General features: G+C 31.3%; 1 protein-coding gene across 5 annotated transcripts; it reads left to right on the top strand.

Moving 5' to 3' along the window:
- The first annotated feature begins 422 nt into the window (after window positions 1–422).
- LOC148613519 (mitochondrial glutamate carrier 1-like) lies at window positions 423–20235 on the top strand. 5 transcript variants are annotated; one of them, XM_088586867.1, is made up of 12 exons: window positions 458–658; window positions 1868–1971; window positions 2512–2649; window positions 5593–5648; window positions 8331–8421; window positions 9509–9627; window positions 10067–10245; window positions 10898–10912; window positions 15242–15335; window positions 16590–16665; window positions 16995–17153; window positions 17620–20235. In XM_088586867.1, exons 2-11 carry the CDS (start codon window positions 1952–1954, stop codon window positions 17140–17142), a joined length of 936 nt encoding a protein of 311 aa, XP_088442993.1. In that variant the 5' UTR covers window positions 458–658; window positions 1868–1951; the 3' UTR covers window positions 17143–17153; window positions 17620–20235. The 5 variants fall into 5 exon arrangements, with proteins under 5 accessions (XP_088442990.1, XP_088442993.1, XP_088442991.1 ...); XM_088586864.1 differs by having other exon boundaries at window positions 423–521; window positions 16995–20235; XM_088586865.1 differs by having other exon boundaries at window positions 458–652; window positions 16995–20235.
- The last annotated feature ends 2233 nt before the right edge of the window (window positions 20236–22468 follow it).

Here is a 22468-nt window from a genome sequence, read left to right as displayed (position 1 = left end):
GTTTATTGAAAAACGCGTCCACCACACTGGACAAATTTTATGTTGTCAATAAAAAAAATTCCAGCATTTTGAAAACATCTTCTTCGGTTTATTTTAAAGATGATTTGGAATTGTTTTTTTACAGAGTATGATGAGTCTCTACCTAGAACTACATAGGCCTAAATCTAGGTGTGCCGTCTTTTTTGCAGTAACATCGGTGAGTAAGGTTTTTGAGTCGGGATTTAAATGAGTATGGGAAATAGAAGTATAAATAGTTGAAAAAATATAGGTTTTAATGCTACAGCATGTATAATTGTATTCTGATAATAATCTTGAATTGAGGGTTTTTAGAAGAACTTTTTTCAGGATCCACATTGAATTAATTTCACTACGGGAGTAAAAGTGTCGTGGAATGACAAAAGGATCGAGATAGGTTGGGACGAGTCGGTTGAATCGACTGGTTGACTGCTGACTTTGGGTCGCAGATACCAGATTCACAGAGGACAACACACAGTCGAGACAATCACTGTCACGATATACATGTATAATTTATACTCACATTGATACATGCATCTTAATAAGTGTATCAGCGAGATAATTGCTCTTAAAAAGAATATGCATCCTTGTTCACAGGAACCTGTTCGGATAGTAATCTTGGAAATACGTTGACATTGTACATGTAACTAATGTCCTAGATTGTTGAAATTTCATCTTATTAATGATATCGTGTTGTACTTAACCTGAATTAAGTCATGTAGTCTCAGACGAGTATCATGTTCCCTTTTCAACAAATTTATAATTTTTTATCACCTGGTCCATGTTCTTAGTTTTTAGTGGAGTTGCTCATAGTCATAATATATACTTTTGTTACTTTGTATGTATTATTTTAGTTACTTTATGTTCTTTGTTGTGTTTGTCTGTTTTCCATGTCTAGTCTTTGTCCCTGGATTATACTCCTTTTTATTTCTGCTAGAATCTTTGTCCCCTTGATTACTCTTGCCAAGTTTGTTCAGTTATTTGTCATCAGTTATAAGTCAAAAGACGGCAAATTAAGGCATTCCAAATGCTTGTAAAATTATTGGATCCTTCCAACGTGAAGTAGCTTTTTTTGAAAAATAACATAGACATCTTTGAAATGTTTTGCATAACCTGCATTTTTTACTACATAATGTATTTCTGAAGCTTCAGTGTACCCGACGTAGTGTTTTGCTGGGATAAAAGTTTCTAAGATATCACTATGATGAATTTTTAGACAAATATCTATACATTTCAGAGCGAGATTTGCTTGTATTGTATGCATTATTTTAAACTTCCATCTTTCCACCATTGGAAGTACTCTGCCATTTTTGCCACACTTTTGTGTAATGAGAAAGTACAATGTATTTTTGGTTAGTACAAATGCACCAAAAGTCACTTACTGTCAGAGTGGTTATGAAGTTATAAGTTAAATTTGTACAAGTTATATGTACATGTATCCTTTTGAACCCCGTCATCCACTATTATTATTTATTTTTATTTTTTCAGTTAAGTATTTTAGATTTTTTGTATATGTAAACTACCAAATATCCTTTTTCTTAAATGGGTGATTCCTATTGATGAATTTTAAGCTCCTTTTCACTTTTTATAAATTTCTGATGATATAATTTTTTTTATTTGGGACTTAAATGTACATGGTAATGCACAAAAAGGGAATTTTGAATTTTCACACAATAACTAACAAATGGTTTCGGAAAATTCCTTGAATTGTTAATTTCTGTCTGTTTTACAAGAGATAAAAGGGAATGAGAGTATTATTTTGTCAACATACATATGATATACATGTATATTTATGTAATCATGGTTATACAAAATGTATAGTCATTCTGATAAGGAATGGTTTATTTTTCAGATAATTCAGAGAAATAATATTAAAAGATACTACACTACCACACTACTACTAAAAGGACCAATAATATCAATCTGGTCTGGGGATATGTCTACAGGTCAAGATTTGTAAGTATCATATGCGTCCAAGGTAAAGTGCTAGTAGGTGTTGATTTGGAAGTATCATATGCCTGGGTATCAATCCAAGGTAATGTGATGGTATGTGTTGCTTTGGAAGTATTATATGCTTGAGTATATATCCAGGGTAACGTGATGGTATGTGTTGATTTGGAAGTATTGTGTGCCTGATATGTGATGGTACATTTGTGTAAGTGTTGACTCGGAAGTATCATGTGCCTGAGTATATATCCAAGGTAATGTGATAGTTTGTGTTGATTTGGAAGTATTATGTGCCTGAGTATATATCCATGGTAATGTGATGGTAAGTGTTGATTTGGAAGTATCATATGCCTAAGTATCTATTCAGGGTAATGTGATGGTAAATGTTGATTTGGAAGTTCATGTATCAAAGGAGGTTGTGTTACTGAGTACACTAAGTATCCAAATACGTGTATTATTTAAAAATTTTTTGTTTTCTTTTTTTGGAAATTTGAAAATTCTTAATCTCAATAATCAACCCATTCTAATGGGATTTTTGCTTTATTTCAGTGAAATAGGAGCAAAACTTGGTAATGGGGCTATAGCTGGTATAGTGGGTGTAACTTGTACATTCCCTGTGGATCTTTGTAAGACCAGACTTCAGAATTCTGTTGTTGGTCCTAATGGAGAGCGTATGTATACAGGGATGTAAGTAACACTTAAAGGAGAAGTGACACAAAAAATTATTTTTTCAATTTTTGGTTTATTTGATATATTACACTTTATATATATAATCAAAATGCCCCTTGTTGTCACTTACGTCATTTAATTGAAGATAAATTGATTCAAAATCGATAATGACCCAAGCCATACGAATTTTAATTAGCCATGTGGTCATGTGAGCGTGTTAGGTCATTGGTTCTCAAATCATATATCAAGTGGTTGAAATGCGTGGGGCTTCTGCAATTTTTTGCATGATTTCTACAATTGAGAGTGAAAATATTTAAGTTTTTGGTTTGCCCACAAATATATACTTACAGTTGTATCAATTTTAACTACTTTGAGAAGAAAATGATAAACATGTTAGAAATATTAAACTTTTACATGTGTGAAGACTAGCTACATGTATCCACAGTGAGATGACACCACTTCTGTGGGAAGATTACATAGAAATATTTTATTATGTTTTGTCACTTAAGATTTAACTTTTTACATAAAGTAAATTAAATTCATATTCTAAGATTTAAACTGTTACAATCTGGATCTTTAATGAAAAAATTGATTTAAACCTTTTTTACGGAACGTTACTCGTGTACCAGTACCAGGAATTGTAATATAAAGTCCCTGCAAATACAGAGGATAATACAAACTTGTTAATTTTTTTATTGGTTTATGATAATTTAATTTGATAACCCATAAGGGTTTTGTGCTGAAGCTTCCTTGTGTTCTAAACCTTTTTGCTAAAATTAGATATTTTAACTGACCTATAAAATATTGTTTGTACCAGAAAAGTTCCCGTAAACCCACTAAGGGTCACCTGTCATTTACTGTGTATTGTGTCAAATTCTCCATGTAAATTGTTTTATTTAAAAATCCATAAGACAAAAGAAATTCAATTAAATTTCAATTATTATCAAAGTCATACACCTGCATCAACACCTGTGTCATGGGTTGCCTAACCATGTAAAGATAAAAGAAGCCTTGCATGCTATCTCTTGGTCATAATTAAGTCTACCAGGCTTGTTTATTAATATCCAGCAGCAAATAAAGAGCAATCCATAGAGTGTCACTATTTTAGTTGTATGCTCTAGTTCAAGTCCTAACAATAGAATGCAAAGTAGTTGTGTATTCACCATGCAGGGATGTATGCCTAACCAACATTTAAAGCTGACAGAAAACGAGAAGAACTTCAGTCTTCTTACTTTCTAAACACAATTATTGCATCCATACACAGATCAGTGGACCACTCTACATCATATATACAAGCTATTTTCGAAGATTTATTCATTTTTATGGGGCACATGTATATATTTTCAATGTTAAATGGAGATAACTGATTGAGAACCAATGACGTAGCACTTCCATATATGGTAATTAAGCGTTACTTCTTGTTTTCATTTATGCATATTAATTATGTCTTTGTTAAAACACAAATGAATCATTCTAACTTTATTTAGCGCTAACCTGATGAGAAAACGTTTGTTACACTCATATCTAAACATACGTCTCCTTTAAACTCAAACTTGCATGGTTCATAGTATATCAGTATTTTCTGTATTTACTCCTGAAAAATGAAATGAAGGGCTCTTGTTTACAAAGGTCATTAAAAATGTACATTACTTGTATATGAATTACAGGTCAAGTATGAATAAACCCTAATGCAGAACAATATATACATGTATGTAATGAGTGAACTTGCATTAGATGTAATGCAAACCACTGTATGAAACTTCATAATGTCTTGTAAAAACATTCCTTCAATAAATGTATAAAATGATCAAATCATTATTATGAAATGGAACTTTTATTGATAGATGTAATACACCAGGGGTACCCCATTCCACCACCTGGGGCACACATCCCAGTTGCTCTGTGGGCAGAGCGCCTAGCCCCAGCTAGGATTCTGAGCACTATTTAGTTGCCTTTTACCACAAGCTTTGCGCTGCTGCAGGCCTTTTCTTTTGACACCCGGAGCTGCATGGGACAACTTTTATTGATAAACTGCTTTGTACTTACAAATATTATTACGTTTAGTAGTTTGTTTTTATATGATCACAAAAAAGAAATTGAGGTCGTATATTGGTATGGCGATGTCATCCATAGACTCTTGGTTTTTGTTCCGTAAGTTGAGTATTTGGTGATTGATCTTTATAAAATTTTATAACTAGTTTAAAAACCACAAAAGGAAGGTTGGTATTGATTTTGTGGGTTATAGCCCCAACAGTTTTAGAATTAGGGGCCATGAAGGGGCCTAAAATAAGCCTTTCATAGAATTCAACTATATGACTCTGTAAAAGCTTAGGAATGTTTATGAAATTGTTCCACAATATTCAATACCACAATGGTCTGTCTTGGATTGATTTCAAATATGAAAGGGGCCACACCCCCCAAAAAAAACTTTTTAAGGTCAGATTCAAATTTAATTGGATTCCTTATGAGAATCCCTGTTTGCATTATTTCAATGAGATGTTAGATATCTTCATGACTTTGAGTTATAAGGGTCAAAGGGACCACACCTCAAGAAATCAACTTCTTATTTTTTGGTTCAAGAAATCAACTTTTTATTTTTTGGTTGATTTTAAAAATTTTTAATTTAATTTCAAGTTTTGTGCTATGTTGTGTCCAAACCAGTTGTTGTATCCATAATGAATTGTAGGTCCCTATGTTTAAGTGTATCAAAAACTAATAATGTTGTCCATACTTGCCTCAACTGTTCAGGGTTTGACCACTGTGGTCATATTATGCTACTCTTTGCAAAGCTTTTTATTTCATCCTGTTAATGCAGTTGACTGAAGACTTTGCTAGTGTCATAATTACATTTTCAGAGATCCTGAGACAATTTATTAGTTTAAAGTCTCTTTTGAATTTTAAAGCAGTAATTATTATTTCTGTATTCATTGAGTTGTGATCAAACCTCTCTTTTGGTTTTAGATTGGATTGTGGAAAGAAAACATTCAGAGCTGAGGGATTTAGAGGTCTTTATAGAGGTATGTAATTATCCTTGTAAAGCATAAACACAAGAAATTAAACATCTAAAAACTTTAAAAACTGACATATTTTTTTCAAGTTTATTATTTTGTCTAAATTTATAAGGGGAAAAAAACGCACATAAATGTTTTCAAGATCTTTGTCTTTTATTGCATAGCACAAAAACAAATCTAAGTACTGAAGACAAGAGAAATACTTTATCCATGGGAATAAATATGGCTTACATTCAATATTTGCATTAATAGTAATACTAAAAATATATGCGGTTCATATTGCATTAATACCATAAATTGGGAACTTTTGGCCATAGTTTTATTTTGGTTTATATATGGTGCCTCTCTTGAAAGTGCAAAGTTAAACGCACCTAAATGTAAAAATTTTTTGAAAATTTAAACAGGCAATAACCATAATACATGTCTGTGTCTGTATAGCAATTGAATTGACCTTTCATTTCACAAAGGTAAAACAGTAATGATATGACACTGGTATTGTTAGATTTTTTTTTAAAAATAATATTGGAAAGTTTGATTCCAACTTGAAGATAACGCAAAAATAAAATAATTATATTATTCTGAATGCACCAAAATTAAAGATGCACTTTTCAACAGAAAACTGCCAAAATATCCCAATACCAGTATACAGTATTATGCGTGTAATGTTTGTAGAATATACAGATGAGAAATGAATAATTATGGTTCTTATTTCCTCAAAAGATGTGTATAATTATATAAAGTATATAACAATTACCTTGTCAGTCTGATCATCCATTTGTCTGTTCACATCTCTTATTAGCTCAACTCCTCCCAAACTGCTCTTAGGATTTTTATTTCATTTTTTAAAAATTGTAGATGTACATGAAGAAATATTTTTGTTTGAGGACACAAATAGGGAGATAATCTGACATAAAACATGTTAAAACCTTGTACTAAAGCTCAATGCCTCAAAATCACTATAGGAATCTTAATAAAATTTTATGGGAAGTTTTTGGGGCAATATATGTAGATGTTCATGAAGGTTTATTATTGTAAGAGAAGCCAAGGGGAGGATAATCTAACTCGTGGACTTAACATATTAAAACCATGTAAGCCCAACACGTCTAAACCCCTCCAGGGATTTCAAAGAATTTTTATAGGAAGGTTAGGAATCATATGTAGGTGATCTGGAGGAAATTATTTTATTGTCTGTCCTGTTCAAAGGCAGATATTAAATCTAAATTATGGGTTTAACATTTAACTCCACTTTAAGTCATTGTGAGCTTGCTAATTTTTTAGGGAAACATGTTAATGAGAAGATAACATCTTAGATAGTAAAACGTTTTTGTTCCTTTATCTTTAAAATTCATACCTATTCAGCTCACATGGCCTTTGGCCATCACTTGGCGTCTACCGTTGTCGTGGTTAACAATTTTTCAAAACACTTCTTTTCTGATACTGCTTGACCAAATGGAACCAAACTTGAAACGATTGTTCCTTGGGGTATCCTGCATAGAACTAATGTGGGGATTTTTGATCCGTTTAAAAATATGGCCGCTGTTACTTAAAATAGAACATAGGGGTCAGACAGTAGTTTTTCGCATATATCCCCAAAACTGTCAGGTTTAGCTACATTCTGATGGGGTAAAAGTGTTCAGCATGATGAGATCTAACTGTGGTCAAATTTTCATTATAATTTGTTAAGTCTTGTTGGAATTATTGTCCTTTTTCAATATTTTTTTGCTATTTTTAATGTTATAGGAGGGTTCTTCGTGATGTCATCACTTACCTGTGATTTGGTTTTGGTTGGCAAAAACCCATTGAGTGGCATGGGGCGTCAACTTTAAATCATCATAACTTTTTCGTTTTTTTTAAGATAATTGAAAAATTCTTTTGGTTCCCTAAACTGCCAATCAAACTCTTTTTCTCCATGGAATTTTTAAATCAATATTCAGTAATTAGACTATATGAGCATAAATTTTAATTATAATTTTATATGAAAATAGAGGTTTACATATAAATATCATTTCAAATTTATTCTTCCAGTAAAACAGTTATAAATTCACATGTAAAATATGAATTCTTTCATATAAATGAAACATTTTACAGAATCAAAATTTGATGTAATATAACAAAGCTATAAAGTTTTGAAAATTTGAATTCTAATCATCAGATTGTTAATTGTTTATTTGCCAACCAATTTGACACTTAATAATATGCAAATTAGTGAATATGACATCACTAATGAGATTGGCTGCCGTTACTAAAAATAGAAGATATGGTCAGACAGTAATTTTTTTGTATATTAAATCTCCAAAACCATTAGGTTTAGTAATGATACTTACAAGGCCTACAAAAGTCTCCAGAGATGAAAGTTGTCAGATGACTTCTTATTAGACTTATTGCCCTTGAAAGGTGAAAAATGACGGGTTTTTTTTCAGTTTTCAGCCAATATCATGACAACTATAATAGATAGAAAGAAACTTTCAATTGCTGAAATGATCCTTATGATAAGTCCTACCAAAGTATTCTTGAGTTAAAATTGTTGGACAACCTCTTGTTAAATTTATTGTCCTGGAAGACAAAATTTAAGCAGGTGAGCGATTCAGGCTCCTAGGAGCTTCTTGTTTATCTCTGTGCCCATACGTTTTCTATTTTATTACTGTATCATTTGCAAATATATTTTTATCCTATTCTTCGTTCCTGTAGGATGGGCTGTAAATACACTTCTGATAACACCAGAAAAATGTATCAAGTTGGTGTTCAATGATGTATTCCGTCAATATTTTGGTGAAAAAAGGTAACATATAAGATAAGGACTATAAAGTTATTAGTGGAAATAATTTAAAATGATGGTATTTCTATATTATCACCATTTACCAGTTTAACAAAATTAGGGTTTTTCTCATTGTATAAGATATGTATTCCTACTCACCCTCAGCCAAAAATAGTTTACTTCAAGTTTTGTTTGGGACATTCATGTATTTCAATAGCACTGTTAAGTCAGAATGTTTTTGTAGATTCAATGTAAACAATAGTAAAATAAAAAAACAAATCCCTACCTACCTAGGCCAAAATTAAAATACCCATAGAAATTGGTCCTACCCAAATAACGTTATTGCCATTCTCTGACAAGATTTTTAAAAATTATTCTCAAAGCAGCATTTTTCACTTCTTTGATTATTGTTTTTACAGATTCATGTGAGCTTGGCAAAAAATATATTTTCTCAAACTACATGTACCAACCCAAAGCGAGGAACTAGGGTCAAGTAACAGAAAACGAACATTATTTTAAGTGTTGCCCTACCCTATTTTTAAAAAAGGAAACACGCATTTTTATTTTGGCCTAAGTTTATAAAGGGCTGCCTTTGATTGTTCTGGTGAATTTCATACTTTATAATCCCCCTTCCAAATTTGAGTGGGGTTATAAAGTGATATGGGTTTCTGTTTCCTTTCTTTCCATCGATACTTCCTTCTATTTTTTCACTACGCAGAGGGGTACCTATCTCTTTATCAGCTACTCCTCCTACACCACTGAATGGAATGTAGAAAAACTTTCATAGAATCTTTATTACATATTCCATTTTTGCACCTCCTATTTTAGGATCAAATCCAAATCAATATAGAGAGGTTAAAAGGTGCATAAATGTTATCAAATGCGGTAGTGGTGGGTGTAAAAGGTCAAGTAAGTGAGCATTGTTCATGTATTTGTGACTTGTTTCCCTTTTAGTTTCAATGCAAATATTGTAAGCTATGAACACTAGTTCCTCAATTAGTTATTTAAAGGTAAATTTAAAAGGTGGCAAAAATATCAAATCTATCAGGCAGGTTTGAAATTTTTTCCATCATTATTTTGGTTGTAAATACTCATTTTCTGTTTATAACAGTGGTAACCTGAAATGGTATGGAGCCCTAACGGCAGGGGCCATGGCTGGTGGGTGTCAGGTGGTTGTGACCACACCCATGGAGCTTCTCAAAATACAACGACAAGACGCTGGACGTAGTGGTAGGTTTAACTCATTTAACAAACTAATGAAATTATTATTATAATCATTTTTGGTATTTCTGTCTTAAAATAGAACAGGTACTTGTTTCATGAATCCTTTCAATTTGTTTTGTATTTTCTAGTTCTTTAATCAGCTCAAATATTGATAAGTCCAAAAGAAAATATAGAAAAATAAGAACTGTTTGGGTGTATAATCTGTATTGCATACTGTTATAGTGTCAGGTTTTATTTGATAGTTTAACAGATTCCACATGTGAAGACTGGTTTATATGACTTTTTTATGAAGTACAACATTCATTAAAATATTTACAACATCTGATAAATCTTAAATCTCAGATTTGAATCATTCAGGTTGTTCTTATTGTATTAAGTTTCTGGATTTTACTTCTTAGATATATTAGCACAAACCCTTAATTAGTCTTTTAAAATGTTTATTTAGGGGCCTCATTAGGAGCAGATGGTAAGGTGGTACAGGGGAAGACTGCCTGGCAGATATCCAAAGAACTATTTGCAGAAAGAGGGTTCTTTGGATTATATAAAGGTTTCAGACCAACACTTCTTAGAGATGTCATATTTTCTGCTGTTTACTTTCCTGGGGTAGCTTACTTTAACCAAGGGGTGAGTATTGTTAGAGATGTCATATTTTCTGCTGTTTACTTTCCTGGGGTAGTTTACTTCAACCAAGTGGTGAATATTGTTAGAGATATGATGTTTTCTGCTGTTTACTTATCTGCAGAAACTTACCTACCCAAGGAGAGTGTTTTATTGAAACAAGGCAGTACAAAAATAAAATGGGGACAAACATTTCCAAGGCAAACATGCAATAGTTTTTCTAATGTTGTTTTTTTTTTTTTTTTTTTTTTGGACACAGTTGGTATAGTTTTGCCTTTTACCCTTCGACCTTAAGGACGCTCTTCTAGCCAAATACTGATAATTTAGTGGCGTTCAAAAAACGGTATAGAAAACTTGAAATAGCGTTCAAAAACTGTATTGATAATTTGTATTGCATGCTATGTGTTATTTTATTGAAAGAAATGTAGAAACTTAGTTCAGTTTTACAGCGTGGGTTATCTTTTTTTTTAAAGATAATACTTGTTTCTCACTAGAAGATAAAAAATTTGTGAAGAAATGCTGCAAGTTATAAAGGGTAAACTGTTACTAAAAGTTTCTATTACATATTATAACAGTTGGTTAGATAAATCTCAAGAAAAAACTACATGTATCTTAAATACAGCAGATTTATATAATTATTCATATATTTTTTTTTCAGTTTCTCAATCTAATGGTAAGTAACTGTGATATCACATTATAATATAACAGTATTACATGATGCAGCTCGATTAGTTTGGTTTAAAAGATGAATCTAAACATCAATCAATAAAAGCCATTTAGAAAAGCAGAACAAAATCAAGAAATAGTATGTACCTGAAAGATTAACAGTTTTAACCATCTAATATGGTGTTTATATAGAAACAGGTTTTCATAGTCCTGCTGTCAGTGGTATATAGTGATTCTCATCACTGTCTGTCTGCCCTTCCATCCATCACACTCTTGGTTCCAGATGATTACAAAGGAAGAACACAATCAAATCTTTTTAAAATTGTAACACATCATAATAATTCTATTAATGGCATATAAGTCATTAATGGCTTTATATTACATTTACAGGTAAGCAGTATTTACTTTTTACTATGAACATTTTGAATGTTGATTTAACTTTATTTATGGGTAATCTGAGTTTTTTCATAATTATTCATAGTAAATGATTATTTGGATTATTATACCCCTGTTTTACCCTTGTCCAGGTTTCCGTGTGTGTGTTCTATGTGTCCCTGTTTCCATAGCACTTTTACCTGTTACAATTTTCTCAGTAATTACTCATCACAGCAGCTTGAAATTTTAACACAATCTTCCTATGGGTGTGCCCTACAGTGGGATATGTTTTGGAAAATTTCAATATCAGCTCCCTGTTAACCAAGGACTTTGCTTATTTTTGACATATTTTGGAAGTTGAAATTTCCATTGTATTTTTTGCAGCAACTATTAATCACAGTGGGCTGATATTTTCACATGTTTTTCCTGTAGTTATGCCAAATGGCGAACACATTTTTAGACAAATTTAACAACTTCTTCACTTTTTTCTTAGCTACTACTCATCACAGCAGCTTGAAATTTAAAGACATTCTTTCTGTAGATATACCATATAATGGGATTCATTTTTGGAAAAATATGACAGCAACTTTCTATTTTTTATTTTCTATATACAAATGTATTGTGATTGAAAGCAGGGGTATTTCTAGAAAGCTATTGCATACAGGTTTCTTGTTTTCCCATCTTGGCATCCATCGTCTTCGTCTGTTGTCGTTGTCTGCCGTGTTCATTAACAATTTTTCAAAACTCTTCTCCTCTGACACTTCTTGACCAATTTGAACCAGATTTGGTATTATTAATGTTTATTGGGTATCCTGCATAGGTTTAGCAAAATTCTGACATGGTTAAAAGTGTTCAGCATGATAAGATGTATCTGTGGTCAAATTTTCATTTTAATCTGTTAAGCCATGTTGAAGTTATTGCCCTTTTTCAACATTTTTTTTGCTATTTTTAATGTTATTTCTTTCAAAAATCTTCTCTGATACTACTTAACTAATTAGAATCAAACTTGGTAAGAATGTTCCTTGGGGTATCCTGTATAGAATTCTGTATCCTGTATAGATTTTTGATCCGTTGAAAGACATGGCTGCCATTACTAAAAATAGAACATAGGTGTCAGACAGTAGTTTTTTGCATATATCTCCAAAACTGTTAGGTTTAACCAAACTCTTTCAGTAGGTGAAATGATCCTTATTATGAGGCCTTCAAAAGTCTTTTGGAATCAAAATTGTCAGGCGACTCCTTGTAAGAGTTATTGCCTTTAAAAGATGAAAAATGACAAATTTTTTCTGCTTTTTTTTTTTTACAGTTTTCAGCCAATATCTTGAAAACTATAATTAATAGAAAGAAACTTTCTATTGCTGAAAGAGTACCATAATCAAGGGAACCAAGGTTATAGCGGTAATCAAAAGAATGTAATCCAGGAACAAAGACCAGACATGGAAAACAGACATACACAACAAAGAACATGAAGTAACTAAAATCATACATACAAAGTAACAGAAGCAAAGTAAGAAATGATCCTTATGATAAGTCCTACCGAAATCTTCTTGTGTCAAAAACATTTCCTTGTTAAATTTATTGCCCTTGAAAGACAAACTTTAACCAGGTGAGTGATTCAGGCTCCCAGAAGCCTCTTGTTTCATTTATTCTCACATTTAAAATGATGGACTGAAGTCTAAGTTTAATCTCTACTAATTGCAGAAGATAAAAGATATCAATGAAACACATAATGCCTTTGTTTGAATTAAGTGTTCTTAAGTAAAAGTTTGAATACTTGTATCAAGAAAGTGGTTGAAATAAAGTTTAAAATTCAAGCTGGAAAATTAACGTTTCCTTTTGAGCAGTGATTGGCTCCTATATATGGTAACACTTAAGTTTCTCTACTCATCATAGTGGGTATTTCAATGAAAACAATGTTAATTTTTATGTTTCAGAATAAATGCATTGAAATATCCTAAAATCTTGCATGCTGATGCATTTTTTTTTTCACTTACACATTTTATATGTCTGTCAAATATTGTCAAACATCTTTACCAAACATTTTTTTTATTTCAGATTTATTATAATAATTTGATTGAGAAATTAACATAATCCTGGTTGGACTAAAACTTAATACTTGACATCTTTGTTGTTATTGCTCATATATTTGTAGTGAAAGAACAGGTAGCTATAGGCTTGAGATAACCCATCCTTTTTTTAATGAATGTACAGTAAATGCCTTTTAAGCTTATTCAAAAGCTTTTATGACAAGTAAAACGAAATTCTGCATATTTGATTTGCATTTTCTTGGTAAATATAAGTGCTTAAGTGTCAGTTTCTGTAAGAATGAGGCAGTGGGTAAAACATGGTATAAAAAAACCAACTATTTTGAAAGTGTGATTTGACTACTTGCACCACCAGAATCAGTGAAGACAGATTTTCTATGTCATTTTGGTTAACTAAGTTATTATTTCATTGAAATGCACTGAAAATGAACATTTCAAGGGCGGATAACTCAAAAACTCATTTGTCTAACATTCTATTTTATAAAATAAAATTTCTGAGCAAGTCCAGTGATGCAGAGATCAAATAAAGGTCTTTTCAAATAGAGAAATCATCCTTGACTGAAGTAATAATGTCAGTTCTGTGGGGTTTTGACATGCATATTTATGATTTTGCCTGGTTCTCACAAAGACTTACACTTAAGCATCTAATTTTTTAAGTAATTTGGGTTATCTTATAGTTTTAACTTTCTTCCAGTGGTTGTTGGAGTTTATTATTAGTAACAAACTTTGTAACTTGTTAATGATACTAACAATGAGATTTCTATAAAGTCTATTAATGTTACACAACACAATAATTAAGATAAGCATATTACATGTATTATATTGAGATACATGTACATGAGTTTACAAAATGTTAACTTCAGATACTTATGAACATTTTATAATATTGAGCATACTTTCATGGTGTGTGATATGAACCAATGTAGATGTTATTTTGATTTATGATTAATGCAGGAAATTGGTTAATACATCATGTAAGGGAAGTTTGATGCATAGAGAATTTTTTTGCCTGCAAAATTCAGTTTTCATCAGCTTCATGTGTAAAATCAAACTAAATTAATTGTCAGTATCTGTAAGAATCAGGCAGTGGGTGAAACATGGTTTGAAAAAAACCCACCATTTTGATAGTTTAATTTGACTTTTTTCACCATCAGAATCTGGGAAAACAGACAAGATTTTTCATATCATGCTGGACCATGAGTTACAATTTCTTTGGAATGCACTGAAAATGAACATTTCAAGGACAGGTAACTATTGATAAATTTCTGAGCAAATCCAATGATGCAGAGATCAAATAATGATCTTTTCAAATAGAGAAAGCATCCTTGAGTGATATTTTATTGTCAGATTGGTGGGTTTTTGACATGCATGTTTCTGATTTTTCCCCATTTTGCCTAATTCTTACAAACACTTACTCTTAATTGTATCTAATTTTATCTCAACCATTGAAGACATATAGATAAAGAATGTGTTTCCCAACACTCAACTAGCCCAATTTACATACAAAATTATAAGTTTCAGAGCAAATACATACTTAACTATCTACTCATCTTTTGAGTAACTATATATGGTTTGGGTTGTTGGTTACTACTGAATACCTACTAAACAACACTAGGATAGATGTAGCTTTGTTTTTGTTTCATTAATATCCTATTATAATGTTAAATGTTGTTTAAAGTTGAGTTCTTTTATGATTTTTGTTTGTTTCTCCAACAATTAAACTGGCTGTGGCAGTTAGGACCTAGTAGAAGTGTTATTCTTTCCAAACACACTAACTAGACTATATATTTATTGATTTGCTTCAGTACCTTATTAAGGTTTAGCTTTATTCCATTAGTTTTAAGTTCAAGTGCTCAAGTTAAAGTATGTGTATATCTTTTAGCTGAGTAATATGAGTATTTTTATTTTATTTATAGGGTTATAAAGAAACAGATAAAGTGTTTTATTTGAGCTTTATATCTGCTTTCCTCTCTGGAAGTATAGCTTCAATTACAGTTAATCCTTTTGATGGTGAGTTCCTTCAATTTTCTTCAGCCAAAATATCTAGTTTATTTTAAATCATTGAAATTATGTTGATCAGTTTTATTATACAGTTGTTGTCAGCATTATCGTCAGCGGTATTATTGACATTATAACACTTCATGTCCAGACAATAACTGGAGTATAAATGTATAGATCTTTACAAAATTATACCAAAAAAGGAAGCTGGGGATTGATTATGGAGGTTATGACTGTAAAATTTATGAGTTAAAAGGCCAAAAAAGGGCTTGAAACAAACATTTTTATGATGTCCTGACAATAACTTTGAGTGAATGAATCAATTTGAAATTGTACTATAGGGTGCCTACCACTAAAGGAAAGCAGTGATTCATTTTGGTGTTGTTACTTGAACCATTTTAGGACCAGTAACAAGCATTACTTGTGCTATTTGAAGAATTAGGGGCCAAAATGGGGCCACAGCAATTCTGATAAAATTCTTTTCCTGTATTAAATATTTAATTGCAAAATTCAAAGCTGTATCAAGCTTGAAAGGAGTGTCATAAGTGTTCATGGATGGACATCTGTGGTTGTATTAAGCTGCACCATGCAAAGCATTTTATTATAGTTTGTAAAATAGGAAAAACAGATATAATCTATATAAAATATTGGTTAGAATTACCTACATTACAGCTCAATTAGTTTAAAGATCAAGTTTGAATAGCTACATTTTTCAATTTTAAGTCTTTGATTATGTTCGTTTAAGGTCACCATTTTGAAAAATTAGTAAAATATATTCTAAAACAATCAAGTATGATTTACTTTAAGAATTAAACACTGCTAAAAGTGAAAGAAAATTTCCGACGCCTAAGGGAGGTAATGATTTCCTAATTTTATATTTTCTAGTATTGTTTGATTGTTTGTCTCAATTGTTTAATTATTTTTATGATAAGTACACCTGATTGCCCTGCTTAGGACTTCATATGATTTATTGTGATGTCCAGAGGCAAATATTGTTAATGGAAAATGCATGTGAAATATACTTAACATAAACTGCATGTAAAAGTTTATGTGAAACGTTTCATGTGAAGGCTCAATTCACTGGTATTTCACATAAATTCTGTTTCAAATTGTATTCACTCAAAGTGAAATTAGTTCGAAAATCATGTAAAATAATTTAGCCTGTGTGACCTGATTGTGGGATGCATAAACTTCACATTGCTATAAAACTCAAAATTCACATTTAGAAGATTTGCATTAATAGGGGTAGAAATAAATGTTTTACAGTTGTGAAGACAAGATTACAGACTTTACAGAAAGGGAAAGGAGAGAAGACGTACAGTGGAATTGTTGATTGTTTTGTGTTTGTATTATATGTTTTTATTTTGTAATTATTTTAAATGCTTGATATTTTTATAGTCTCTCTACTGCAATATTTAGATGCAAACTTAACTGTGATTTTTCACTTTCTGGTCTGTATTATATAACTTGGACATTTCTGTTCATTGCTGAATTTGCCACTGCCTTCATGGTCTGCCTGTTTAATTTCACTGACAAAACAATTTATAGAAGTAGGTTTTTTTCTGTTGTTACTTAACACTAGCTCAATGTCTCATCTCAATCCTCTACACTAGCTCAATGTCTCATCTCATTCCTCTACACTAGCTCAATGTCTCATTTAAATCCTTACAGAAAAGTGTACCAGACTGAAGGATGGAGAGCTTTCTACAAAGGAGGGAAGAGCAGAGTTATAGCTATTGCTCTGCTGTTTGGTATAGCTCAGACAGTTTATTGGTTAGAGATTGTAGAGAGACTTGTCTACAAGAAACATAGAGTTTGATGAGCATCAAGGTTTAGGTTTTAATATTTTGTAGATAGATGTGATGAAATTATATACTGTTAATCATGATCTGGGGAAAAGTGATAAATTTATGCAAACTGAATGAATTTGATGTAGTGTGTGATATTTTGTGAATACTTTAGATATTTGTTGTGTATAGATATAAATATGTGAGATATGTTGTATTTTATGTATGATATTGGATGTTTAATTATTGATTTTAAAGGGGTTTTTTGTCAGATTTAAGTAATAATGTAGAATTAGAAAGTTGTTGGTCTGGCTAAGATTGTTACTGCTAGTAATATTAGATTATTTAATATTTTTTCAACGAGAGGGAGTTTCTCATGCTAATCTCGTCAAGCTGTGAGACGAGATGAGAATGAGAAACTCCCGCATGTTGAAAAAATATTTAATAATCTGTTTATCGCTGTTTTGCTGAATTGTAAGGTACATGTATTAGTTTTCTTTTATTTTCAGTTTTCCTGACCTAAATAGGTAAGTTTTATAAGCCCTGCAAATTCCTTTCTGGGCTATTTTCGGCGACGTGCTATGTGACACCAAGTGTATTGGGCAGCAGTGATCGGTTAACTATGACGGTCGGGTTTAAAATTTGTGTAATAATTTGGGGATTTATTCATTTTAATCAGGTAAGTTACTGTATTTTAATAGTTTTCCATTGTAGACTAGAAAATGTTGCCACAAAATAGCCATTATTTCATAAGCAGTAAACAAACAGACAGTTATTTGGGTCATCAAATATTCCTACGCTGTTGCTTGTATGTCACAGGAGGACATAGAAACAAATGACAATTAATCCGAACAAGAGACTACAGCCATAAATCTAGCTAGGGTACAGAGGCAAATTCAAGATTGTGTAGCACTTGACAAACAGGGTCTACCTTCAAATCTCTAACTTAGTGCAGGCATCTTGTGAGTGAATATGTTTTAGAAAGAGTCAGAACATTGATAGGTAAACCATTATTCCTTTCATGAAAAATAAAAACTTTTTAGGCAGTTTTAAAGTTTCTAACAGCTGTCAAATTTCTTAAAACCCAGTAGATTCAGGGCATTTTTGAAGCTCTTGAAGGGGAAGACTAGATCAACTCCTTAAGGCTAACTATATTACTCACTGTAATGATTTTCAAGGTTGTAAAAGGTTAGATGTAAGATTCTTGTAAAAAAAAAACATGGCTTGTATGATTTTTAATTATTTTTTTTTAAATTCCTGCCAAAAAATTATATACAATCAGTGATTTTAAGGCTATTATTATACTATCATTCTACAAGATTTTCAATTTTAACATTTATTATGGTGGAAAGAAATTTGTAATCAGAATCTAAGTCATCTAATTCCTACACCGGTGAATTTTTACAATTGATATTATTGGGTTTAAAATTTGAATATGAATTTCAGTTTGTATATAGATGTGATTATAAGTAATGATGGGTTTGTGAGTTATCATGTATGATGTTTCTTTACACCTATAATGTAAATATTTTATAAATGCCCTTAAATATAAGAAATATTTCCTGAATTTACAGTAAAACCTGGCTGAACAGCTACCTGTATGGAGCAAATCCCATTCTAAATTACTATTATTTAGGTATATCTATGTATTCTATTCTAAGTATAATTAACCTGTATATAATGACCACCTCTCGCATGTGACCATATTTTTAACAGGCTTTACTGTATCTGTTGTTTGATACATTTCCAATATTCCTCATCATTCTAGTTAACAACCTCACTACCAGTAAATTGTATTATTTTGATCTGTTTGAAGTTGATTGAACATACCATAACAATCAGGGTCCAACCAAAAAAAAATGAAAGTAGTATTGGGTTATTAACCTATCTTTTTGGCATTAGTACTTCTTTCTTTGTTCTTGGACATTTAGAATTTATGCAAAACATTATTTTGCTGAATTTGAAGGAATATTATTGTCGTTTACAATGCATGTAGTTATCTATAAGATCCTTCACTTTATGGTCCTAAATTGACATCTGCTGTCCAGCATCAATCTACGCAACTGGTCTTCCAGTCCGAGCCATTCTACCACCAGTTGTTTTTTTTTTTTTTTTTCAAAAACTCAAGAATTGGGGATAGGATTAATGTCAATAATAAGTTGATAATACATCGTTTAGGTCACAATTAGAATTTATAGTTTTCAGAAAAACGAGCTGAACTCCTACCACATTTTGTAACTAAAACAAGATCTCAAGAAGTTACTGATTAAAGCAGTTGTCAGTTTCATTGTAGTTCTGTTCAAGGTTATACTTTTCTTTCAAGATGTATTAAAATGTAGGTCTATTTTCAATTCCAATTATATTTTATAGAATTATAAGTAATTTAGAATATGTTTAAATCTAGTTATAATTGAGACTTATACTCATGTGAATTAGATCATGCTCTGTACAAAGGGAAGTCAATCAAACTTTAGCTTGAACTATTATATGTATTATACATGGTGTATTTTGCAACCAAGACAGGATGGATTTTTTATACATATTATTCAGAGTATTAAGATGTTATTTATAATTAATAATAGGTTACATACACTATAGTATATACTGTGTGATACTAATAAAACATATTAGTACAAAAATATTATAAATTATTTTGAATACAAAAAAAATTACTAATATTTTAGCAATACATAAGTGTAACAGTACATTTTTATGTAGATGGCTATTAAACAATATGTTCAGTACTTCACACATAGAGGCAGCTTTAAGGTACGAACATATATTTCATTTATGTTGTCAAAGGTTTAAACTTCCCATGTATGAACCCCCCATAACAGCATATGTTTTAATGGAACGGCCCTAATACTATTAATGTTTAGTAATGTTGACAAATACATTTTTTTATGAAATTTCAGATAAAATTTAATATCTGATGAAAATTAATTGTATTATATGAATGAAAGTGTAACTTGAATTTTCTTCAAACAAGGACTTCTGATCAACCAATTCCCCAGTGTATCATTGGAAAACTATGGAGTTTGTATAATGAAGTATGTTATGTGAGTGACAATATGATCTATAGTCATGTATGGTTACTTATCTTTGAATAAAAATGTTTTAACTTCTGTTATAACCAATTATTTAATATTACCATATTTAACAAACTAATTTACTTTTGTTAGATTTTTTTCTGTATATGAATGCGTCCACCACACTGGACAAATTTGCCAAGTGATAAAAATTAGAAAAAAAAAACACAAAGAAACAAAAGATACTGAAGACTTATTTTGAAAAAAAACTTTCATTGACATAGGCAGTTCATTTTTTTGTTTGTTTCTTATTAGTAGTGAATGATTAATATCAATTCAAGTGTATAAGTGTTGATTGTAACTGTTCACTTTAAAATAGGAAATCATCATAGATGATGGTTGTTCATTCCTAAAATGGATAGTTGTCAGTCTTATCTATTTGGTGTCACTATAATCTTGAGTTTCTTTTTTCCAATTGTCTTGTTATCTTAAAGAATCCCATCCTCCCAAGTCAGGGTTTTGAGTCCACCGTGGCTCCCTCAAACCCCTCAATCACTCATTCACATTTAGCGGGTTCGTCCAGCGCCATCTAGTGAGTTGCCTAAATTTAACTCGGATCCAAAATCCAATAAAATCACTCGTAATAGAAACTCTTCCATATAACATACAAAATGGCTACATACACATAACGTCATTTTTTCGCTAAAGACTCTAAACAGAAGCTACTGTTATCATTTTTTGGTCATATTTAATCATTTGTGACATCTTACAACTATCAGTTACTCGCATCATTGTTTACTTTTCCACAGATATTATATGTCAAATCAATTTTCATTGGTGTTTCACACCCGGAGAAGCAACCAATCGAAATTGGCTGCACGATAACCGCTAAATATGAATGAGTGATGTCATTGGTTTGAGGGAGCGAGGATGGACTCAAAACCATGTCTTGGGAGAATGAAAGAATCGCTTAACCTTCAATTTAACTCTAATGTTATGTGTGCAACACTTTATAAATGGTAACGTTTTGTTTGATGTATTTAAAACCAGAATTCTAGTAAATTCATGTTATTTATTTATTACATCATGACTTCTTTAAAGTTTTAAAATTATAAAGATAATATTTTTAAGACAAATCCGGAAGATTATATGTTCCTTAAGGGTTAAGTTTTTCATTAAAATGTCTAATGACATGTTTGTGGCCTATTTCTTTCATGGGAGAAGCAGAAACACCAAAGACGCAAACAATGTAGCATATATGGACAAATATACCGGGAAAGACATAGTAGTAAAGAGCAATCATACATCACACAACGAAACTGAAAATACACGTTCAAAAAAAGGAAGGCACAAATCTTATTGAAAACCCGGGAGATCTGGATGAGGAAGGATTTACTGCTTTTTACAAGATGCCCGCTCGTGTATTCAAATTAGTTCTACTATTCGTCTTGCGCTTAGCTTTTGTAATGATCCAGTAGAAATCAGGTTCATTGATTTAACTACTATATCCGTCTATAAATGATATAAAAGTGAAATCAAATGACACATAGTCAAGAACATTGCTACGATTTAATCTAAATACAAAAAGAAAAAGACCTGAATCAAATAGAAATATGTCACTTAGGCATTGTACTTATTAGACGAAATTGATGCAAGTGCACTTTCTGTATTGTCATTATCTTGGTCATCATAAAGTCCTTTTGTAAACATATTTTTAAAAGTAAAATTGGACTAAGTTTTGTTTAAAGAGGTATCGAACTGATTTTTATAAATTATGCAGTGATTAGTTTTTTTAGCATACATGTCAATTATCGAAAGCGAGTATATTCAACACTTCAAATTTTTATTCAATGGATAAGTTTGTTTTATGAAAATGTAATCACCTCTTCGTATCACATGTACATGTATGTTTATACATCTTACTGTGTCAACTTAAAAAATCTCCAGTGCATGAATACCCAAATATCAAGTTACGTTATCCTATTTTTTGTACAAATACAAATATCCTTATAAAGGTTACAGACCACCAATTCAACCAATGAGCATTTGGAACGTACGCAAAAATAGTCCTACGCAGAAATTACCCCTGTTCCTCATAGTGCTGTGAAAAAAAGTTCTCATCTCATTTAAAAAAATTAAACAGTTTCTGAAAGGAAAACATTTCTGTACATTTTATAGGTGCATTTTGCTTCTTGTGATGTGAAGCCTAATCTCCATAATGATTTCTAAATATACCCCTATCTTGTGAAAACACTGGGATTTCCCATGCTATTTATAGACCCTTCATTTCCGGTGACCAGTACTGCACTGCAAGTCTGCTAACCCCACA

The sequence above is a fragment of the Perna viridis genome, chromosome 6 (assembly GCF_037379345.1).
Source record: "Perna viridis isolate PV_CMFRI_1.1 ecotype Kerala chromosome 6, ASM3737934v1, whole genome shotgun sequence".
Taxonomy (NCBI): domain Eukaryota; kingdom Metazoa; phylum Mollusca; class Bivalvia; order Mytilida; family Mytilidae; genus Perna; species Perna viridis.
The sequence above is the reverse complement of the archived record's forward strand: the minus strand, read 5'-3'. Positions and strand labels throughout refer to the sequence as shown.

Excerpts from the sequence above, each read along its gene's own strand:
- LOC148613519 (XM_088586864.1), top strand. The coding sequence starts at position 1,952 with ATGTCTACAGGTCAAGATTT. Across the intron at positions 8,422-9,508 it reads CAATATTTTGGTGAAAAAAG|TGGTAACCTGAAATGGTATG; the intron begins GTAACATATAAG and ends TGTTTATAACAG. Across the intron at positions 16,666-16,994 it reads GGAATTGTTGATTGTTTTGT|AAAAGTGTACCAGACTGAAG; the intron begins GTTTGTATTATA and ends AAATCCTTACAG.